Consider the following 21,226-nt stretch of genomic DNA (forward strand, 5'->3'; position numbering starts at 1 on the left):
TTTTTGCTTTCTTACCTCTTAAGGTATAATTGAAATGACAACAATGATACTTTCTGTATATATATATATATATATATATATATATATATCATTAATTTAATTTTGAATAAAAAATACTTCTACGTACAGACATATTAAAATAATTCCTTGCGACTACATAACATATTTAATATTGTTTAAGAGTCACTGTTTACTCGTTGGTGAGCCCAATATTTTCTAGGGGAAGCATTCCAGGATGACTTTCCAAAGTAAACAGGTCTAATCCCTTCAGACATAAATACATTTTAATTGTAAAAGGAAGCCTGTTTTTATGTGTGTGTCACTCACATCATTCATGTGTGTTGTTGTCGGCGTGGTCGTCTCATCAGACAGATATATTTGTGGGGATATGAGACAGGACGGTGAGTGTGCTGGTGAGCTATGCACTCATCCCTGCCGTCTGTCTACAGCACAGCACCCCATCCAGAAGGACAACCTCTCTGGCCCCGGACCCGGCCCCTTAATCTGCCTCCTGCAGAGACAACTCACTGTCGCTACACGTTTGCCGTTGCACTTCGCTCGTTCCAAACCACCCCACCCTCCACCATTCATGAAAAGGCACCAGTAGGGGCCACATCCCACCTACTAGCTATGCGCCCTCAATGCCGTTTCTGACTCCCCACAAATAGAAAAGGTTCCTGTCGGATAACCGACTGAGGCTGAGGCCAGGGCTGAGGCTCTGACAGGCGGGGTGGGATGAACTCCAGTGTGGCCTGAGAGAGGAATGTCCCACAAACTGCATTTCTAATTCTCCATGCAGATGCATTTTCATGAGAAAGTGGCCCAAGTAAATAAATCATCTCCCACTCTGACAGGGCTGTAAACAAGTCGATTTGTTGTGTGAAAGCGGTCACATTATTTTCTGCAAAAAAAGACAATTCCAGATTGTGCTCCCAACTCCCAAACATTTTTTTTTCCAGTCAGCGAGTCGCTAGCATTGTCATGAGAAATCCCCATCTCCCCATCTTCCAAGTTTGTCACTTAAAAAATGAATCGAGACCATGTCTTCCCCACTGGAACACCGAAGTGCCATGGAAACAGTGACAAATATTTACGTCAGACAAATATTGGCACTGGGGAGTGTTCCCTTGCTACTGTTTACGCATCAGGGCCACAAAGAGAAATGACGCTTTGTCACACTGGTGCTATCAGAATTTACACCTCTGCGCGCAGCACCTCAAACAAGCGCCAGAGGCAGCCTTGGCTGGGCGTGGAGAAGGCCCAGCTTTGTCCTCGAGACCCTGTCCTCTGAACACCTACCTGTGAAAACCTTCAAACAGTTTCTCCAATAACCTCTGTCCAACCTTACACACACACACCCTTTCTCTCTCTCTCTCCCACACACACACACACACACACACACACACACACACACACACACACACACTTCTGGCCCTTCTTCTCTCTCTTCGACGTCATGCAGGCCTAACAACACATGGCCCCAACAAATCTCAGCAGAGCGCCCAGCACACTGCCACCTCTGATACTGGAGGAATCCAGTCGAGGCCTGGAATGCGGCCCATCCTCCCTTCAGTACTCAACAAGGCTATTGCTTCCTGAGGCCCACCAAACAAAAAGGAAGAAGGTCATTTAAAGAGTCATTCTCTGAGGGTTGGAACTCATTGGTAAAGGCCCAGGTCTTCAAGGAAAAGGAAATACACCATATTCTTGCATACTGCATTTTTACAATAAAGTGGATCTAGAATTTCTGTGGTGGTGTGATACCAGTAATTATGACTCATTGTGACAAAAATAAAAAATAAGTAAAAATAATGAGTGATGATGTATATGTTGTTGTTTTCACAAAACAAGCTAGGTTTACTTACCATCTAGATCCTCTGGTCTGGTAAGATCTATGACTCGCTGCCCAATTTTGACTTCTTCTCCCAGCTTGGCCAAAGGATGAGTCAGGCTGTCGAAGTGAGATCTCTCCTGCAAAAACATACAGGTATAAAGATTACTCCACGTGCCAATCAGAAAAACAGATACACTGAGAAATACATATGGCATTACTTATGATGATTTTTTACGATTCTATTTATTTACTATAATATGCGTCTTTCAAAAATCAGACTGTCATACATTACTGTCGATGGACTAATAGCACACTGTGCTTTGACAAACAAAAATTTTCATCCCATTTTACCATGTCTATTTAGGAAACCCCCTTATCTGTGAGGTTTTCGAGACATGATTTAGAAACACTAATAGTCCTTCGCTGGTAAAAGGATTTGCAATACACTCAAGCATCTCCTTCAGACAATGGAGCATGGGACCTCTAGCCAGGGAGTTTTTCTTCCCTTCCCTCCCTCTTTTTTCCCTGCTTCCTCCTCCTGTTATCTTTGTCGAACAAGACCGGGTCTCCAGTGCCCAGAGCTCACTGCCTATCATTTATTCAGGGTTCATGCCTTAAAGAACACACCGTGTTTTCCCTTTTGTCATGTTGCTTTATGCTCAGATTAAACTTGGCATCGTGTTGTACTTGACGCACAACGAAACCCTGTCATTCAGCGCGCGATGACAATATTAAATGTCATGTCCGTGTGCATTTACAGAATAAAATAACAGCTTTCGGGGGGCCTCTGAATAGTCTGTGCACATTACACTTAATGTATTATGCAGGGGGAGAGTGCCGACTGCTGCTCACTCCATTGTTAAATGACCTAGTTCTGCAGTGAATGCGCAGGGCATTAGCAGAGGGGCTGTCTCCTTCTCTAAAGACTGAAGTAGGAGATGGACACTTTGACTCGGCATGATACAAATAATCTCTCCACCACAGATCCAGCTGGAGGGACGCTAAAAGCAGACGCGCTGCTAGGGCTTGGAGGGTTCGGAAGAGAGCGTTTGCTTTACTCCCAGTGTGAGTGCTCAATCTACCGCTGCCAAAGGTGTGTTGTCTGTATGCCTGTCAGCCGCCCCGTCCCCTCCCCTCCCCTCGCCACCCCCAACTCCCATCTCTCACTCTCCTGTCTCTTTTTCTTTGCCGCCTTGTCTTTTTTCCCCCTCCAGGAGGCCTATCACACGTAGTTTGTTCAGTCACTCAGGTGGGCTCCCAACACAATGCTTACAGCTCCCCTGCCACACACGCAGACACAGACACCAACACACACATTAATCTTTCAGCCCTGCTGTTTTCTGGGGCTTTTTTTGCTCGTTTTGTTTGTTTTCTGACGGAAGACCCACTAGGGAGCTTCTGTTCTCACATACACAGTTTTGCCTCACACACTGACTGCCACATCTTAAGATGTCAACAGCTCATCTACATTAGGAATGTAAAAAAAATACTTCTTTTATACATTAAGTGTTTTGTCCTGACTGGTTTATCCCTTCTCATATTCAAAACTTTAGTAAAGCTGTACACCATTAATTAAACACATGCTGTTGATTCAGTTGATCTCCTAAATTAAATTGTCTAAACTCAACATGGCATGAGAAGTACATAAAAAAAATATTAACTGGGATTAAAGTTGCTCGCTGAACTCTGATCTTCCACATGTGTATTATCTATTCAACCATTACTCATAAAAATGGACAAAATACAGGGGAGAGAAGTACTAGCCATTTACCATCACGCTTCAGGGAACAGTCATTATTCATGGGCATCTGAGTGATCCTGATTTACAATTAACCACTACCTGCTTACCGGTCTGTCACCGGGCAGTGCCTTGTGGGCCCTGCTTTGCTTACTTAAGTGTTTTCTAATTATGATATACGTGTCAGGCCCTGATGGGAGGGGGCCGCTTTGTAAAGATAAGATGGAGCGCCACGCGCATGTGTCTCGGTGGTGCCACACACACACACACACACACACACAAACACACACACACACACACACTCGTCTCGGTGCGAATCGTCCTGGCCCCTGGAGTATTCATCACCAGGCCACATTATTGCACTTAATGAAAGAGGCTCAGCGTCCTGATGACAAATTGACGGATGTGCGATTAGCGGGACAGGCTCGACAGAGCCTGCAATGCTCCGCGGCCCACTCGCAGAAGAGAACTCGATCTTTAAGGGATTTTGTGTGTGTACATATGTGTGTATGTGTGACAGTGTGTGTGTGTGTGTGTGTGTGTGTGCAACAGAGAACATTTCTTTGAAAGTGTATGTGTGTATAGAAGAGTGCGAAAATATTATGAGAAAATATCTTTGTGTAGATTTGTGTGTGTCTGTCTGTGTGTGTATGTGTGTGTGTGTGTCTGTCTGTGTGTGTATGTGTGTGTGTGTGTGTGTGTGTGTGTGTGTGTGTGTGTGTGTGTGTGTGACCAGTAGTATCTATGCTTGTCTGAGTTTGTGGGCTCCTCATAATGAATGAGCGGACTGGTCCCTCCTCCGCTGTGCCCTGGCCCCCTCTGATCAATCAACCCCTTTTATAAACTCATGATCATTACACTCCACATCGGGCTGAGAGAGGATAGAGAACAAGAGCCATCCATCACTGAGTTTCATTAATAACTGCTTCAGCACGAAACTTCTCCCCCATGCACCGCACACTAAGAGACCGGTCATTAACCAACATCAGCCTACCAGTCGCCTGGGACCAGTTCTCAACAAAGCTAGTTATGAAATTAAGCCTTTATTACTGCACCTGACTCTGCTGCTCCACCTTAATCATCGACCAAACTGCTCCAGGTTTTGCTCTTAATTAGGTAGCAAAGGAAATAATAAAGACCGACTCGAGTGCATTAACTCAAATGAGAAAACACAACTGAGAACATACTCTCAGTGTTAGCGAGTATAAATGGACTTTAAACCTGGAGAGTGACTTCCTCACAATATTGCACAACGAATTTCCATTAAATTTTATATACTATGTTTTATATACTTATTGGTTATAACATACGTAATTTATATCGGAGCATTAGTATTGAAGTAGAAATTATGGAGATAATTTATATGCATGGCATCAGGCTTTTTTGTTTGAAGGCTCAAAAAATATTCAGTGGACTAATGTTACTTTACTACCACGGCATGAAGTGCTGTGATAAATTAATGGCATTTTTATTATTTTATGGTGTCATTAAATTTTTACTGATCACTCCGCTACTGAAGAGCAGTAAAGGACGTGAAGCACCCAGGGACAGGGGTGTCCAGCCAGGTAGAGACGCTCACTAGAAGCTCCCTGTAACTACAGTAGCATGCTATAAAGGATATTTATAATGTGCACCGCATTGAGGAAGATGGCAAGAACTCCTCCCTTCAGCAAATGCGGTGAAAAAAGTGGAACAAAAATTTTGAGAGAATAGGGAGATATTGGTTAAGGGAGGAGGGGTGTCAAAGAAAGAGGGATAGAGAGAAAGAGAGACAGAAAAAGGAAAGATATATGATTGTGTGAGGAAGAAAGAATGAGAGTGAGAGAAAGAGAGAGAGAGAGAGAGTGAGGGGAAAACAATGCAAGAGATGTGCCCCTCCCGTGTAGACCACTGCCTCTGGCAAACAACTGGTCCTTCCCTCAAATGAGTTCAGCATGCAGCCTTCAATCCCACATCTAAAATTATAGCCGTGCACTCCAAGCTGAAGTGGAAAAAGACACCCACAATAATCCTATCCGCTCCCCAGCCCTTTTTTGTCTCAAATTTGGTTACAAATGCATTTTGTTCGAAGGAGGCATGGTTGCACAGTGAAGTAATAGTGCGGAGGGCTGTCGATGGCAGCCCTTGTGGAACTTCTTAACATTTAATCCAGAGCCAGCACGGGCCCATGTCAGCGCTGGGGCTAAGGTTTTAATCATGCTGGCCGCAGAACATGTGCCGGAGGACGCTCGCGCCGGCCGCAGGGCATATTTTGGGTAGCGAGGGCAGGAGCGGCCCTCGGCATTGTGCTGCTGTCTACCCTGTACTTAGGCATCACGCAGCAGCTCCTGACGTTCTTCCTCCTGTATAAATAGCTCTGGCCCATGCCATATGGCCTTGAATTGTTCCTGCTCTCCAATGCAGCTCCGAAATAATACCAATTGTGCTGGACCGGTATTTTCAGGCTTTGTGGCATTAGAGCACCACACAGTTCGAATGTCCCACATTGTTCGGCCAGCAACAAAAAGAGCTGTGCACACTGTTAAACATAACACTGCTTGGAGTGCTTTTCATTATGCAGGAGAAAAGTGACATTGAGCTGAGCTGCACAATACAGTACGTGACTCAGACAGGTGCAAGTAACAGAGCATTAGTAATTTACTTTCCCCAAGGCCCAGGTGCACAAGGCAAATATCTCCATGAGGAAAGAAGAAGAAGAAGAAGAAGAAGAAGAAGAAGAAGAAGAAGGAAAAAAACGACACATTGGACACAAGGGCACAATGGGTGGCTGTCCTTGCTTTTTCTACTAAGCGTAGAGAATACAGCGTGTTCTGTCTGTCACACACCTGGAGAACGTCTCTCGGAGCCCGGAGAAGAATGGAGGCCTTTGTGTGTCCTCGCCGCTGTCAAACTCCACATCTGACTAATTATGAGACCTGCAGGCCTCTTGAAGCCCCCTGTATGTCTGGCTGCCTTGTGCATTCTCTCTGCCTCGCTGAGGTGCGGTGCACAGCAGCAAGATTGCCTTTTGTTCCACAGTCGTTTAGCCCTTCATCTGGTTCTAATTCCCTCCTAACCAATCGCCATGTTATTTATAATTTCGCCCGCTCTCCAGTAGTTGGTAGTTTCAAAGCATTTAGTCTTAAGCACATCCAGTCGTGCGGTGAGCCAAGAGAGGCTTTCATGCGGTCGGCTGCTCTGTGCTCACCAGTGGGCTTCATGCTCACAGACTCCCAACCTTTAGGTCTCCTAACAGGCAGTGGGCCTCACGGCAGCGCGCCATGGGCCCGCACCCTCTCGGACTTACAGTACCTCTACTGGTGGGCACAGGATCATAGGGACAGCCTCTGGATGACTGCCCCCGAATCCTCCAGCCCGGCAGGCCAAAGCCAAAGAGCCACCTCATTTGTTTAAAGAGGAGATGGCTTCCCTGCATCTTACTTCAATTAGGGTCATTACACTGGGATGCCGGGTATGAGCTAGTAGCCCAACCCCCCCCCCCCCCCCCCAATCCAGGCGTCTCGCCAGCGTATCCCTCTTCTTCTCCTCCTTCTTAATTATTTGTTTTGTTTTTGTTTGCATCCATGATGGGATATGTTGCCGCCGTCATCGAGTCATTTTTATGATATTGCGGGCTAAGGGGAAGTAAAAGCTGGCCTTGCAACATTCCCCAACCTCTGAACTGGATTCGTAAATGATCCGTTTCATGCTTGCCATCGCACAGCCATAAAGGCGAGCTCAAAGTGGTGGCGCTTTTCCTACTGCCGCTGTGCTGAGCTCATTTGCTCATGGCTTTTTATGGGTTTCCAGTTCTAACTGACCCTGAACTGTTCAGCAAGTCCTCGTGGGTCTGTTAAGTGGGACCTCGGTTTCGCTCTTATCATACCATCTATTTACAATAGACGTCGGGGGTTGGGGGGAGTAGGGGAGGGAGGGGGGCGGCGACGGACCAGAAGACAATCCCCCGCCACATGACCTGGAGGACAGAAGACTCTTTATATGCCCACTCCGTGCTTTCTGTCCCAATATGGCTGTGCATAAATGACCCATTGTGGCCTCTATTCTCTCCAGGCACTTTGTTGTGTGATCTCTGGTGAAAGTAGAGCTGTGCAGGTCGGGGGCTCGGGGGGCCTGTTACATTTTTTTCCTTCTTTCTTTCTCTTTTTTGGGCCGGCTGCGGTTCTTTGGCAGCGTCTGATTTTATGCAGCGACGGTGGAAAATCAGGAGCCATCAATGGGGCCAGGCAGCTCTCATGTCTTCCTGGAGGAGAGGCAGGACGGAGGGAGAAAAGTAGATGGCATTGTTTCAGATGTGGCCCGGGCCATCTGCCCACACACACATACACACACTCTCTCACACACACACTCACACACTCAAGTGCTCTGACTCTAATTCAGAGGCCCTGGCTATTTTTATTCTTTTGGCAGATATGACCAATTGGAACAAAGCATTAATGTGAGCGACGCTGGACAATGGCACTTGCTGGGCACCGACAGTGTCTGAAGCACAGGGAATAATCAAATTTGGATGGTCGAACCCATGTATGGCAGAATTTACTTTGCGGCCAAAAAATCCTGGGCTGGCAATTTCGAAGACAGGAGCCCAAAAAGGAGCAGAAAATTGCTTCCAGGGCTGTAGACCAGACAAGATTATACTCCTGGTCTTTGTTAAGGCCTGTGTGAATGGGGGCCCAAGCACCCTGTGAGGGGAGAGAGAGCGAGGGAGGGAGGGAGGGGGCTGGGGGTGGGGTGGGGTGGCAAGGCACACACTGCTTCCCCATCCAAAAGGTTAAGAGTCAGGATTTTGAGGAGCGCCAGCAAAGCTCCATTTGAATATTTCAGGGCTTCGTTTGCGGGATGCAAGAAGGGTGAATACTCCGCTCATCAATAATGCAGAGACAGACAGGCGAGGTGTGTGTGTGTGTGTGTGTGTCTCTCTCTCTCTCTCTCTCTCTTTCTCTGTGTGTGTGTGTGTGTGTGTGTCTCTCTCTCTCTCTCTCTCTCTCTCTCTCTCTCTCTGTGTGTGTGTGTGTGTGTGTCTCTCTCTCTCTCTCTCTCTCTCTGTGTGTGTGTGTGTGTGTGTGTGTGTGTGTGTGTGTGTAAAGGGGGGTAAGTGCAAGGAGTACATGGCTGGGGCAGTTCAATAGGTTAATACACTGGCCTTTCACCCTTTGATTCCAGTTTGGAAGGAGTCAGCAAAGAGGAACATATTTTATCTGCTCACAGCCCTCAGCGTCATGTCTCCACTGTCAAAAACCTGGCACCAGCAACACAAATATCAATACATCAATATGCACATATGCTAAAATATATAGCATAAAATATAAATACTGCCATAAAAGTCAATGTCCTCTGATAACTACAATAAAATTGAAATATCGATATCAGTATGTTTGTTGTATCTATGAAACGATGTCTCTGCTTTCATGGAGCACGAAAGGGAAATAAGAAGGATAAGAAGGCGTTGTCAGTCACTGGGATGAAACAGTGTATGGGTCATGCAGTCACTTCTGTTGAGAAACAGATGGATTGTAAGTGTACTGTATGACTGTGCTGTGGTCCTTTCTGCACTGTTCATGGTAAAAGCATCTGAAAGGCAGATAAATAATAGAATAAAGTAATTGCCCTCCACAGACAATAATACATTTTGTAAATATTTCAAAAAAAGTAAATTGTGAAAGGGTTGTAAAAGCTTTTCTTTCACTGCTGGGACAAAGTAAAAAACAGACAAATAATAAAAAAAAAAACAGGCATAGAAACGGGCTTCAAAAAAGCATGAATATTTTACATGTGCACCTAGAGGACAGGAGAACCAAATGCAACCTTCCTTTCTCCTCAGAGAGAAGAGAAAGAGAGAGAGAACAAGACAGAGAGAAAGGGACAGTGCCAGAGGAGTGTAGAAGCAGGGCACCAAGAGTGGAACAGTAAACTGTGAGGGGGGAAGTAAAAAGAAGAGAGAGAGGCAGTCAGAGAGAGAGAGAGAGAGGGCCAGCGACAGGCCAGGAAGGAGAGTGCAAGTGAGAGAGCTGAGCAGAAAAAAATGAATAGACAGTGACAGGGGGACAACACTTTGAAGAGAGGGAAAAGGAGAGAGGGAAGAGAAGGAAGGGATGCAGGTCACTCCATTGTGCGTCTCGGACACACTTTGTATTAAAAGATGAATTGATCCATCTGTAAGCAGCACTTAGCCTCCCTCTGCCGCGCGGTCGTTACACGGGAATAAATCAATATTTAATATCCTTCACTACAGCCCCAGTAGATGATTTTAACCTCTCCGTAATCCCATTTATGTTACCTTTCCACAATCTCTGCGCGCGCTTTCACTGTGATAAACTCCCAAACAGCCGACGGGGAGCGTAGCTATTAAGGATCGCGCTTTATTTATGTCAGGTGAGGAGCCACGCTGAAATATTAATATTCGGAAACTGACCGAAGTGAAAGCTTTTATCTGGAACATTTAGACCCCTTTGGACTGTCGGTTTGCATTGACGTGGGCCTGCCCTGATGCTCCGCCTCATTCTGGCGCTGAAATACAGCGCCAGAATGAAATACATGAAATACAGTATTCTTTACCGTCGCCCGGCCCAGGGCAGTATTTCTAGCGGTGACAAATAAAGTGTGTGCCTGGCACAGGGGCACATTCAGATGGAGAATAGTACTGGAGAATTCTGTTTCCTGTCTTTCAGGTTTGAGGTAGTAAAGGACAAATTGCTTCGCTCTACAAGATAAAGGGAAAAAAATGGAATTCAGGTTGTGGGGTGGGGTGGGGGGGGGGTTGGGAGGGTTATAATTCAGAGAAGCACTGTTCTTCACTAAGGAGGTCAAGTGTGAATTTATGAACACCTGTTTTCAGGTATTCTTGTGGAGCAAACAATGGAATGCTAAATATGAAGCAATCGGCCTCTCCCTTCCTCCCGTTGTATTTTTCCACAGAAATCACATGATTCTCTGCTTGGAAATGGGAATGGCCATGAATCAAGAGGCTGCGAGAATGATGGTTGATTGACTTCAAAAAAGAAAGGGAGTCTTTGGGATGTGTATGCGGTAACCTATGGCAACCCGATAACCCAAACATACCAGGCATATTTCAGAACTGATAGTGCTCCCTAATTATTATTTGTTGTTCCTCCCCTTACCCTGTCAGAGCCAGGATCTTGTGCTGCCTTTAGTCTTCACAGAGCCACCTTCTACTCTTACATCAAAGTTTTTGTTAGTAATACACACACACACACACACACACACACACACACACACACAAACACTCTCTCTCTCTCTCTCTCTCTCTCACACACTCACACAAACAGACACACACACAACCACACACACAAAAAAACATGTGTGCACACACTTAACTGTTGCTCTAACTGTTCTCCCTTCCCTCTCTCTCCCGTCTTGCTCAGGCTGAGTACAAGCTGGAGCGACAGGGCAAGAGCGGTGAGGAGTGATGTCTGGCGTGGCAGCAGATCTCAACCCACTTTGGGGGGAAAAAAGCGTGCAGACAGCTCACCTGAGCCGAGCGTTCAAGCAGTGGCCTGAAAGCATTGGGGGCGCCTCACAATTGCTCAGAGACAAAAACGGGAGCCGGACAAAAGCCAGGCAGGGGAAAGAGAGAAAAAAAAGCGTCAAGCTCCGGCTGTTAAGAACAATGCCCCCGAAGGTGTGTCCCGCCTGTTGAAATCGCTCCTTTTCAGCCATTGTTCCCCCGGCTGCATTCATGTCATGTAGCGGCATATTCCCCTTGCCTGGCTGACCACAAGCTCACCCCGGAGTCTGGGAGGCCTCCTCGGGAGCGCTGTGTGTGCGTGCGTGAGTCTCCAGCTTGGAGGTGGGGTGAGGAGACCGTTTACAGGTGATGGCTGCTCCGCTGCATACCACAACCACCTCCAGGGAACAGGTACAAAAGGAAGGACAGGGGGAAAAAAGACCCAGAAGAATAGATTCTAATGCTGAGGCTTAAGCGAACAGACATACACACTCACACACGCACATCCAAAGAAAATGCCTGGGACTCCATTTTGGATCTTTTAATGCTATTCAAACTGCTGTCCCACAGACTCATAACAAAAAACGAGCTTGAGGTATGTAATTGTTTGAGACGTACAAAAGGGCACACCCGTGAGTGTCTGGGGTAGTAGAGCCCCGAAAGCCTCCATTGTTTGGATTGTGGAGGAAAAGCAGCCCTAATTTTACAGTTAATTCAGGTGTCTAACCATATGCCGGAGACAAGCCACGACACAGAGCAGAGCCTGTTGAGCACGATGCCACCCACTCAGACACAGATCTCTCAAGTGCCTCGGCTTCCTTCCTCCCTCCCGTTAAAACTCAGAAAAAAAGAGGATAAGACATGGATGTTTCGTTTATTTTTTTATACATACATTGACCTAGTTGAAGATGCCGGTTGAAAGTATCAGGTGTTGAAATATTAATGAGTCAAAGCTCCCGGCTCCTGCCTGCCTCCGTCAGCCAACTGGCAATATGGCATCAATCAGATGGGAGCTGGCGATTATTTATTTTTTATTTATTTATTTATTTCTGCATGCTCCTTGATTGACTCATTGATTGAAGATATTTTTAAAGGGAGTCCCTGGGAGTCTGTGTGCTGTCGGTACAAAGTGGGACTGTCCCTCACCGGCGGCTGCCGAGGGCCGCACGTCGCCTCTAATTGGGCAGAGACGCAACAGCTTGGGCCCTGCGCACACACACGCACACACACAGGGCAACCCCCCGGACCAGCGTGGTCCTTTCGCCCAGTGCTCTGCTTTCGCCCAGCGCTCCCTCCCAAACTCCCTCAAGTCCTGCCATCGCTACCATCCCCAACCTTCGCGCTCCCCGTCTGCCATGCCAACGCCAATCAAAATCGCTGTTCTGGATATGCTTCAAAGGCCAAAAAAAATGTGGTGAGGGAAGGCATTTAAAAAAAAGAAAAAAAAATAGACTAAATTGAAGAGAGACACTTTACTAGACTTGTATTTCTCTTTGTGCCTCTCAGGAAATTAAGGAAAGTGGCAGTGAGCTGGGAGAGGACAATGCGACAATTGTGAAAATACAGTAAGTGGCAAATCTGCACGTAATTGAGAGTGGCGGTGGCTTGAATGAAAGGTGTCAAAATGAGGTGGAGAGCCGGTGCGCCACACAGTTCTAGATTGACAGGCAGACGCATAGAGGAACAAAATAGAGTTGGTGCTGGAGGAGAGGGAGGGAGGGAGGGAGGTGGTGAGAGGCAGTTCTAAAGACAGGACCAAGTGCGCAAAAAACAGATAAGTGAGACAGACAAGAGAGAGAGAGAGAGAGAGAGAGAGAGAGAGAGAGAGAGTGTGTGTGTGTGTTAGAGAGACAGAAAGAGATAGAGAGGAATAAGTTGAACAGAAAAAGAGAGATTTAGCCAGAGTGCATGTGTGTGTGGTGTGTGTGTGTTTGTGTGTGTGTGTGAGACAGAGAGAGAAAAAGAGAGAGAAATAGAGAGAGACAGAGAAAGAGAGTTGGGGGGGGGGGGGCACTTGCCTTGTCAGAGCGGCAGTTGAGGCCCATGCTGGTGAGGGCTTGGAGCTTGGCTTCCATGCCCTGCTGGTGGTGCTGGAGCTGCTCTCTCTGGATCTGTTCTCTCATCTTCCTCGCCTCCTGGATGGCCTTCATCACCGAGTCCTGGTCTCCAAACAGCGCTGTGGAGTTCAGGCTGGACAGGATGTCTGTGGGCAAGGGCAATGATCCATCAACACACACCTCCGCAGACACACACCAAACCCACACACAAACACAAATGCACCAAAATGAAGCCGCAAGTGGCAAGGTTCTGTGATAAAACAAACTCAATGGGAGGTCTCACAACACACTCTCATGTGTCTGTGTGTGTGTGTTTGCACGTAGACTGTAGGCATGTGCATTTCCGCTCCGTGCAGCAAACAACATGTGTGGCATCTCCCTCGGAAAAAATAAGGCAGCAATCTCGAGCTGGAGTCGCACTCCCTCTCGGTATAATTAAAAAGATAAAAGTGAGGTGAGGCTAGCAGTTAAAAACGTGGAAATAGAACAAAAACAAACGGGCCGGGTTCAAAGCCCCACTCCAGCCCGAGAGGGGAAATGAGAGCAGCTCCACTGCAGACAGAGGGCTTAATGAAAGAGAACGTTTAATAACAGTTACAGTGGCACACAGAGGCTTGATTGAAGGGGCGTCATACGAGGCAGACAAAGTGTGAGAGCTTTTAAAACAAATGATTGGCTGAAGCATCCGGTGAAGCCCAACGGCGTGGCACGGCGCTAAAGCAGTTTCGTCGAGATGAAAAAGAAAAAAAAAAACTTTCTGCCGCATGTCAGTGATTGTGTGAATTTTGGACTCGATGCCTTCGGTTTTTATTTGACACAGAAAAACCATGGCACCACACAAAGCTTCCCACAGAGAAGATCTAAAACCTAGCCTTCGCATTCCAACCAAAATAATAGACACACAGAACATTTTTTATAGAATAAACACAATACAGTGGATACCTTTTACATTCTTGTTAACATTCTTTGACTAACAACTAACAATAGTCGGCACCAGAATTGAACAAATAAACCTTGTCCCTCTCTCTCGCTCTCTCTTTCTTTCTAACAATCCTCCATGGCCACTACGCGTTGTATAGAAACACTTCAGGCGAGCTGGCGGATGTCCTTACCCAGAGAGGAGCCGCGGCCCATGAGTCCGAGGGGGCTGGGGATGCCCCCCTTGGCTGACAGGCTGTTCGGGCTGCTCTTGCTGCCGTGGAAGAGGCTGTGTGTGGGGGATGTCGGGGACTTGATGGACTCAGCCGTCTTGGGCCGGGCAGACAGGTTGAGGGGGGCCTCCTCCTGTGTGGCCAAAGAGGAAAAACCAAGACATGAAGTCATGGGGAGAAACAGAGAGAGACACACAGAGAGAGAGAAAGAGACAGAGACATAGAGAAAGAGAGAGAGAGAGAGAGACAGAAAGAGAGAGAGAGTTCACCTCTGAGACATGGTAAAGCTAGTCAGTGATTAGCGACAAGAAGTCTAATTACTCATCCAGTAAGCGAGCAGGGGCTCCTCATTCACCTGCAGGGCATAAAGCGGAGGGGGGGCGTACGCCCAGGCAGTCAGAGCACTCTTTTGTTCTGATTAATTAAAGCCCGTTGTGACACTCAGCACGTCTTTATCTCCTCCAACTGTTCTCCTACGGCTATTTCACTCTTTCCCCATCTCTCTCTCTCTCCCTCCTTCTTTTTAAACACTGTTTAAATCACTTTCTCTTTGACAGACACTTGCAGTTTGTATTTCAGAAATGAATAAAAAGATTTCATCCTTGATGTGGCGGTCTTTCAAAGTGTTTTCCTTTTATGTATTCATAGCTGAACACCTGATTGATTTCTAACCAAGTTAGATTTTTGCCATCCAGTGAACAATGGAAATAGACCCAGCGACTGATTAAGTTTGATCTCATGTACTGGGTGCTGCTTGGAGAGGAAAGTAAAAACCAGTCAATGTCATTGGAGTTAATCAGAAATCCTTTGAAATGAATGGGACACTGTCACACGGCATCCACAGCCTAATGTAAGACTAACTGTGTCACTGACACAAACATATGCACACATAAATACCCTGACATGTGCATGCGGGCATGCACACACGCGCACACACACACACACACACACACACACACACACACACACACACACACACACACACACACACACACACACACAGTGTATGGCTCCTGGTTGTTTACAGGCAAATGTCTTCTCAGTGAGTCTCATTGGGAGCCTGAGTGCGTATTTGTCCAAACAGATGGCACTGCGTGCATGAGTCTGCCTCAAGGTCTTCATACTGCACTGCCAATAACAGTTTGTCATTCAATTAAGCTAAAAGTAGACAAACCAAACACACTACTAATCTAATTAAGCAAGCTATATCTGCATATGGATCCAACGCCGCTCAAGCATCTTTGTTGAATTCTTAATACTATGTGATCTCAGCCACTTAGCGCTTATCTTGCATAACTGTGCCCATAATCTTGAATAGGAGATAAAGCTCCAACACACACACACACACACACACACACACACACACACACACACACACAGACAGACAGACACACACACCACACACACACACACATGTTATCCGAGCCCAACCCCTTTTTGACATCGCCTAAAGAGCTGCTTTGAGATAATTCATGTCAGTGCTATTGTTTCGCTCTTCAGGCTGAAATGAATTAGCCCAAATCCCCTCAGCATCCGGGGGTGAGGAGGATGGGACCGGCAGAGACTGTGTGGCGCGCAGAGGCAGCAGCAGCAGTGACAGCGGGAGCGGGATCGGCCCCATCTCCGGCTCCTCTCTGCTCTGTCCGTGCAGCTCGGCCACTTAAAGAGGATAGCAGCCCACGCTGCACCGCCACTGACATGATTTACGTCCCCTCGTTTTAGTGATATTAAAACCCAACTTTTCCAAACGCGCACGTGTTTTGGATTAAGGCCGCTCAATGAAAGAAGGAAAAAAGGAGGATGGAGAGAGGGTGAGGGAGGTGGGGAGGAGGGGGAAAAGATGATGTATTTGCCCTCTGCTCTCAGCTGAAGACGTGTTGAGCCCCGCCATCCAGCCCCTGAGAAGTCCCGTTGTTCATCTTCATTTTTAAAGACAACCAGAAAGAGCCATCTCCACTTTTTTTTGTCTCAGCACTTTGTGTGTCTCTCTCTGTGTGTGTGTGTGTGTGTGTGTGTGTGTGTGTGTGTGTGTGTGTGTGTGTGTGTGTGTGTGTGTGTGTGTGTGTGTGTGTGTGTGTGTGTGTGTGGGGAGGGCTCTCATGTGATGTAATGTTTTTGCTCAGCAAGAAAGGATGAATAAACAGAAAAAAAGATCTGTTGTTCTTTGTGATCGGAGACTGTGTGTTCCAGAAATTGCTGTCTGCAAGCAACCATAGCCATAGCAACCCTGTCCACAGAGTTCTGGTTGAGAGAGAGTGAAACAGAGAGAGAGAGAGAGAGAGAGAGAGAGAGAGAGAGAAAGAGCGAGACAGAGAGAGAAGAGAGACAATGAGAGAAAGAGAGAGACAGCTGGAGAGAAAGCAGGAAAAAGAGAGAGAAAGAGAGAGGGAGCAAGAGAAACTGGGAGAGTGGGAGGCTTGTAAAAGTGTAGCAGATTGATAGCCTCCCAACAGTGGAGCGGCAGGATGGCAGAGCAGCACCGAGCAGTACTGCACCACCTCTCCACTCCTCTCCTGATTTAGTGAACCAGCACGGCCGGGTGGATCTGGGTCAAGCACCAGTGGAGTGGCCGGGGAGGGAGGGAGGGAGGGAGTGGGGGAGTGGGGAGGCAGGCATACCTTGACTTGAGTGACGGGGCTGGAGGACCTCTTGTCGTTCTTGAGGCCCGTGGGGGAGATGGGCGCGCCAGCGTTGGGGGGCTGGGACAGCGGTGGCATCTTGGCTCCAGGAGAGACCTGCATGCTGGCCAGCTGGGCGGCGTACAGTTGCTGTGAGGAGAGCAGAGAAAACCCACAAGGCGTTAACATCCAACGCCAACCACCATTCAAAGACGCTTTTTTTCTCTCCTCCTCTCCATCCCTCCCTCCCCTCTCTCTCTCTTTCCTTGCTCTCTCTCTCTTTTTAAACCCCACCCGTCCTCTCTTTCTTTTCCCCTTCCTTCTTCCTTCTCTCTTGTCCTCTTTTCTCTCTCTCTCACTCTCACTCTTTCCCTCCTGGCACAGCCATTCCATCAAAGGTCTTAACTGTATATCAAAAGCTCTGACTCCAGAGAGAGAGAGAGAGACAGCAGAGAGAGAGAGAGAGAGAGAGAGAAAAAAAAACCCACACAGTGATGGCTTTTATACAAGAGACTTGGAGAGGGCTTTTTCCTCTCATCAGTAAAGTTTGCAGACTTTCTTCAGCTCTGGCCTGTTCTCATATCTGATTTCCTACCCGTCGCCCGCTGCTGAGGCTGCTGCTGCTGCTTTTCTGGGCCAACAAGTCACCGCAGAGACACCTAGCCAGGCCCCCGTTATTGTGTGCGGGACTTGGGCTATCAATCATGTGCGTTATTAAAAGGCAAACATTTAAGGTCCGTCTCTTGAAAAAAAAGGAGAAGAGGAGAAATCACCATCCTCTGTGCTTATTTTTATTGGCTGGAAGTCAGTGGCTTTGCCTGACTCTGGTGACGTAGCTTAGCGCTGTGGTCACATGCGGGCAGCATATGGTTTAAATGACTGGCCAGGAACAAAATGTCAATCATTAGTTGCCACAGGAAAAGGGAGGTCCTCAACATGATTAGTTTGTGTGTATGTGTGTGTGCGTGTGTGTGTGTGTATGTCTATAAACGGGTGTATGTAAGAGGATGCATGTGTATGCCCACATGTCTGCAAGCACGTTTTGTGTTACAGACACTGTCAAAGACACAGGCAGAACTAACATCTCATCAACAAAATGATTGACCACAGGTCAGAGCTCATAAAAATGGCAGAGGGTGTTATTGCGTTAAGCCTGTGGATGATAACCCATTTCAGATGCTGCATTATTAGCGACGGCTGAGAATAATTGGGCTTTGTTCTCTGCCTCCCTATGAGATGGTGAGCTGCAAGGCCAGACGGAACGCGCTGCTGTCAGCCTTGGGCTAGTATTGATTGGCGAGCAGGTAAATGGTTAAATAGGCTTTTGTCTCCTGCATTAAGTAGCAGGGGTCGAACAAAACGGCCGGTGGCCTCCCTGACCTCTCCTGAGTAAGTGCCACATAAATTTGAGTCCTAACTGCCATTTCAACATTAGAGGCCATATTTAATAGAGGGAGAAAAACTGCTTCGGAATGGAGTACAATGCAAAGATTGCAGAGTGAGAAAATGGCTTTTTTCCTGAGTGCATGACCAGTGTGCTGTGTATGAAACTATCTCTGCCCGATCGATGCACGTTAACTCTTGTGGCCAGACCACGCTCTGTTCCTTTGTCGCCGCGGTGCGTACGTGGAGATGCAAACACATCCCCGTCCTGGGCGAAACTTTATCGCTTGCCCACCGGTGGCACACAAAAGGCGTATTATTCCAGGGGAGCCGGGGCAAACAACAGAACATCAGCTACGGAAATGACAGGCTGATTGGGTTCCCACAGTGATAGCAGCAGACACCGCCCTGCAAACAGACACCCTTTGTTTTCAAAGAGCAAAAGAGGCCCGAAAGAAAAGACAAAAGAAAAATCACCATTCTGTTTGGATTTCTTTTCTCTCTCTCCTCTCTATCAATCCAAATGATCAAAGTCAGGACAGTGGAAAGAGAAGGGGTGTTTATGAGTGCGTTGTAGTCTTTTAAAAGTGGGAGGGCAGGATGTAGCTCGCGTTTGACTGTGTCTGTAGGCTACAAGTAGTGTTGTGTTTTCCGAGGCATGAGGCGAGTCTGCTGGACAGATGTTAGTTAAAACCCCACTCTAGATGGGCACACACCCTGACCTTGTGAGGGAAGAACTTTATTGTTCCGGAAAAAGGACCTAATTGGGTTTTAGTTCAAATTAGAGCCTGTGAGACGGCCTCTTTGTGAGGACTGATTAGTGGGTCAGCGCCACGGGCCGAGGGCTAGAGTTACCCCCGCGCTGCACGCCGCCCCAGGAACTGAAAAAACAAATACAATCAGGGGGACAGGAAGTGGAGGTGTGACACCCACAGTGGAAGAAGAGGAGGCCACACTACACTTAGCACGGCGCTAACCTCGCTACCACTGCTGCTGCAGAGACTCCTGACACTTTACTGATGCAGTCTCTGGCACAGGATGTGAGGATGATAGTGGAGATATACAACCAGAGGAAACACGGAGAAGAGAGGGGGAGGGAGAGGAAAAAAGATGGATTCAGAGCAGTGGAGAAAAAATATGAAAAGGAGGAGGGCAGAGAGAGATAGAGAGAGGAGGACAGAGTGGGAGGGACAGGAGGAGCTGAAGACAAGCCCTGGCTACACTGACGGCTGCCGTCCCGGGGCTAGACACATGTTTCAGTCCCTGACTGAAGGACATCTGCCCGACTCGCCTAGGCCTCTCTCAGAGGGCCAGCCGCTCCTCATCTCCCTCTCTCTATCCCTCTCTCTATCCCCCTCTCTCTTTTTCTCTCTCTCTCTCTCCCTCTCCGCCTGCACCATCTTGCAGGGCGGCAGCCGCGCGGCAGAAGGTTGCCGCGGTAATGAGGGTCACGCTGAAAGTCAATGGCTAAACGGGGACCAGGAGTCGCAGCGCTCTGGCTCTCTGCCCCGAGTCCACAACGCTGTGTGAGGGGTCGACTCCTGAGTGCCACAACCCCCACCTCTCTCTCCCTCTCTCTATCTCTCTCATCCCCCTCTCTTTCTGTTATCATCAGCAGACAGTACTTTCTCTTCCCTCCACACAATTTACCATTCAGGTGATTAGTATGCTTCACCTAACAGGGCACAGGTGACAGGAATAGAATGCACTAAATGTAAAGGTAAAAATAGAACATTCTAAAGAGAAACAGAGAATGACAGACAAGGTGTTTTCACAGCTTTTTGTTTGCAGGGGAAAGATTTACTGTCCACATTGAAAAGAGGAATGAACACATACAGTATGTTTGGTCGATGCGTTACTCATGAGGGTATAGCGTTATACAACTCAGAAATGGACTCATACAAGCAGGGAAATGTTTCCTTTTTAGTATCTTGCACACTGTGTTATTTCTCTTTTCAATATGTGACCCTTTCTTTCCCTCAGGGAGGCTGCTATTTCTATCATCTCACCCAGCACTGAACAAAAGACAAGCAGTCAACAAAGACAAGGCAATACACTGCACGGCACAGAGACTCTCAAGTCTCAGACCACCCACCAGAACACACACATTCACATGTGTACACACACACACACACACACACACACACACACACACACACACACACACACACACACAGAGACGAGTGCAAACACACATATTACCTACGACTGAGAGCCATTACTTGTAGCAGAAAAGCTGCTGAGTGGTAGGAAACAGCTAGTCGCTGGGCTCTGGAGCCAAGAGATACGTATAGTGAGAGAGAGAGAGAGAGAAAGAGAGAGAGAGAAAGAGTGGGAGTGAGGGAGAGGGAGACAGCAGGCAGGGCCACAGAGAAACAGTCTGCTCCAGACCACTGACTGAGCTAATACCTTTGTCCACTTGAGCATTAAATGACTCGCCGCAATACAGCTTAGTTAGAGAGAGGGGCAGGGGAAATGTGGCTTCTCAATCCGCCCGCGTCTACTCCAGTGTGTACCCTACCTCCATGGCAACACACACATACACACACATATACACACATCAACACACACATACCTTTTTCTCCATATCCCTTTGCCCCCCCATCTCTCTCACCCTCCCATAAGAGCTGAAGCCATCTATGAGTGCATGGATTCCAAATACACGGTGCTGGCCCAAGGTCAGTGCGTTAGCCTTTGCTAATTAAAAGCGAGCCCTCCTGAGGCCAGCCAGGTTAAACGACAAGGTTTGCTTTTCTGCCTGCAACAACATTATCCTGATATTACACGCTCAGATGATGCTGTCGGATACCTCAGCACAGTTTCTTAAAACTGCCTCTCCAGAGCCATTAAGGAATAGTTCGCTTTTGATCTATTCTAGAAATACGGTGAAGCTGAAAGGATATGGGGCAAATTAAGGGCCATATGTTTCATGTGAATACAGAAAACATGGACAGCACCAGAGGCAGTATATATATATATATAT

At 47.4% G+C, this 21,226-nt stretch overlaps 1 protein-coding gene across 7 annotated transcripts in view; it reads right to left on the reverse strand.

The window, feature by feature from the left end:
• Positions 1-21,226, reverse strand: part of sox6 (SRY-box transcription factor 6) — a 166,047-nt gene that overhangs the window by 13,803 nt on the left and 131,018 nt on the right. For all 7 annotated transcript variants that reach the window (XM_076287879.1, XM_076287876.1, XM_076287878.1 and 4 more), the window contains 4 exons: positions 16,861-17,010; positions 14,204-14,375; positions 13,053-13,237; positions 1,866-1,971 (listed from right to left, as the gene is read on the reverse strand). In XM_076287879.1, coding sequence (XP_076143994.1) covers positions 1,866-1,971; positions 13,053-13,237; positions 14,204-14,375; positions 16,861-17,010 — 613 coding nt within the window. The remainder of the gene's footprint in view (positions 1-1,865; positions 1,972-13,052; positions 13,238-14,203; positions 14,376-16,860; positions 17,011-21,226) is intronic.

This window comes from Alosa pseudoharengus, unplaced genomic scaffold (genome assembly GCF_046254945.1).
Source record: "Alosa pseudoharengus isolate Yale_2024_CS ecotype anadromous, Long Island Sound unplaced genomic scaffold, YU_APseudo_1.1 YU_APseudo_1.1_scf_16, whole genome shotgun sequence".
Classification (NCBI taxonomy): Eukaryota; Metazoa; Chordata; class Actinopteri; order Clupeiformes; family Clupeidae; genus Alosa; species Alosa pseudoharengus.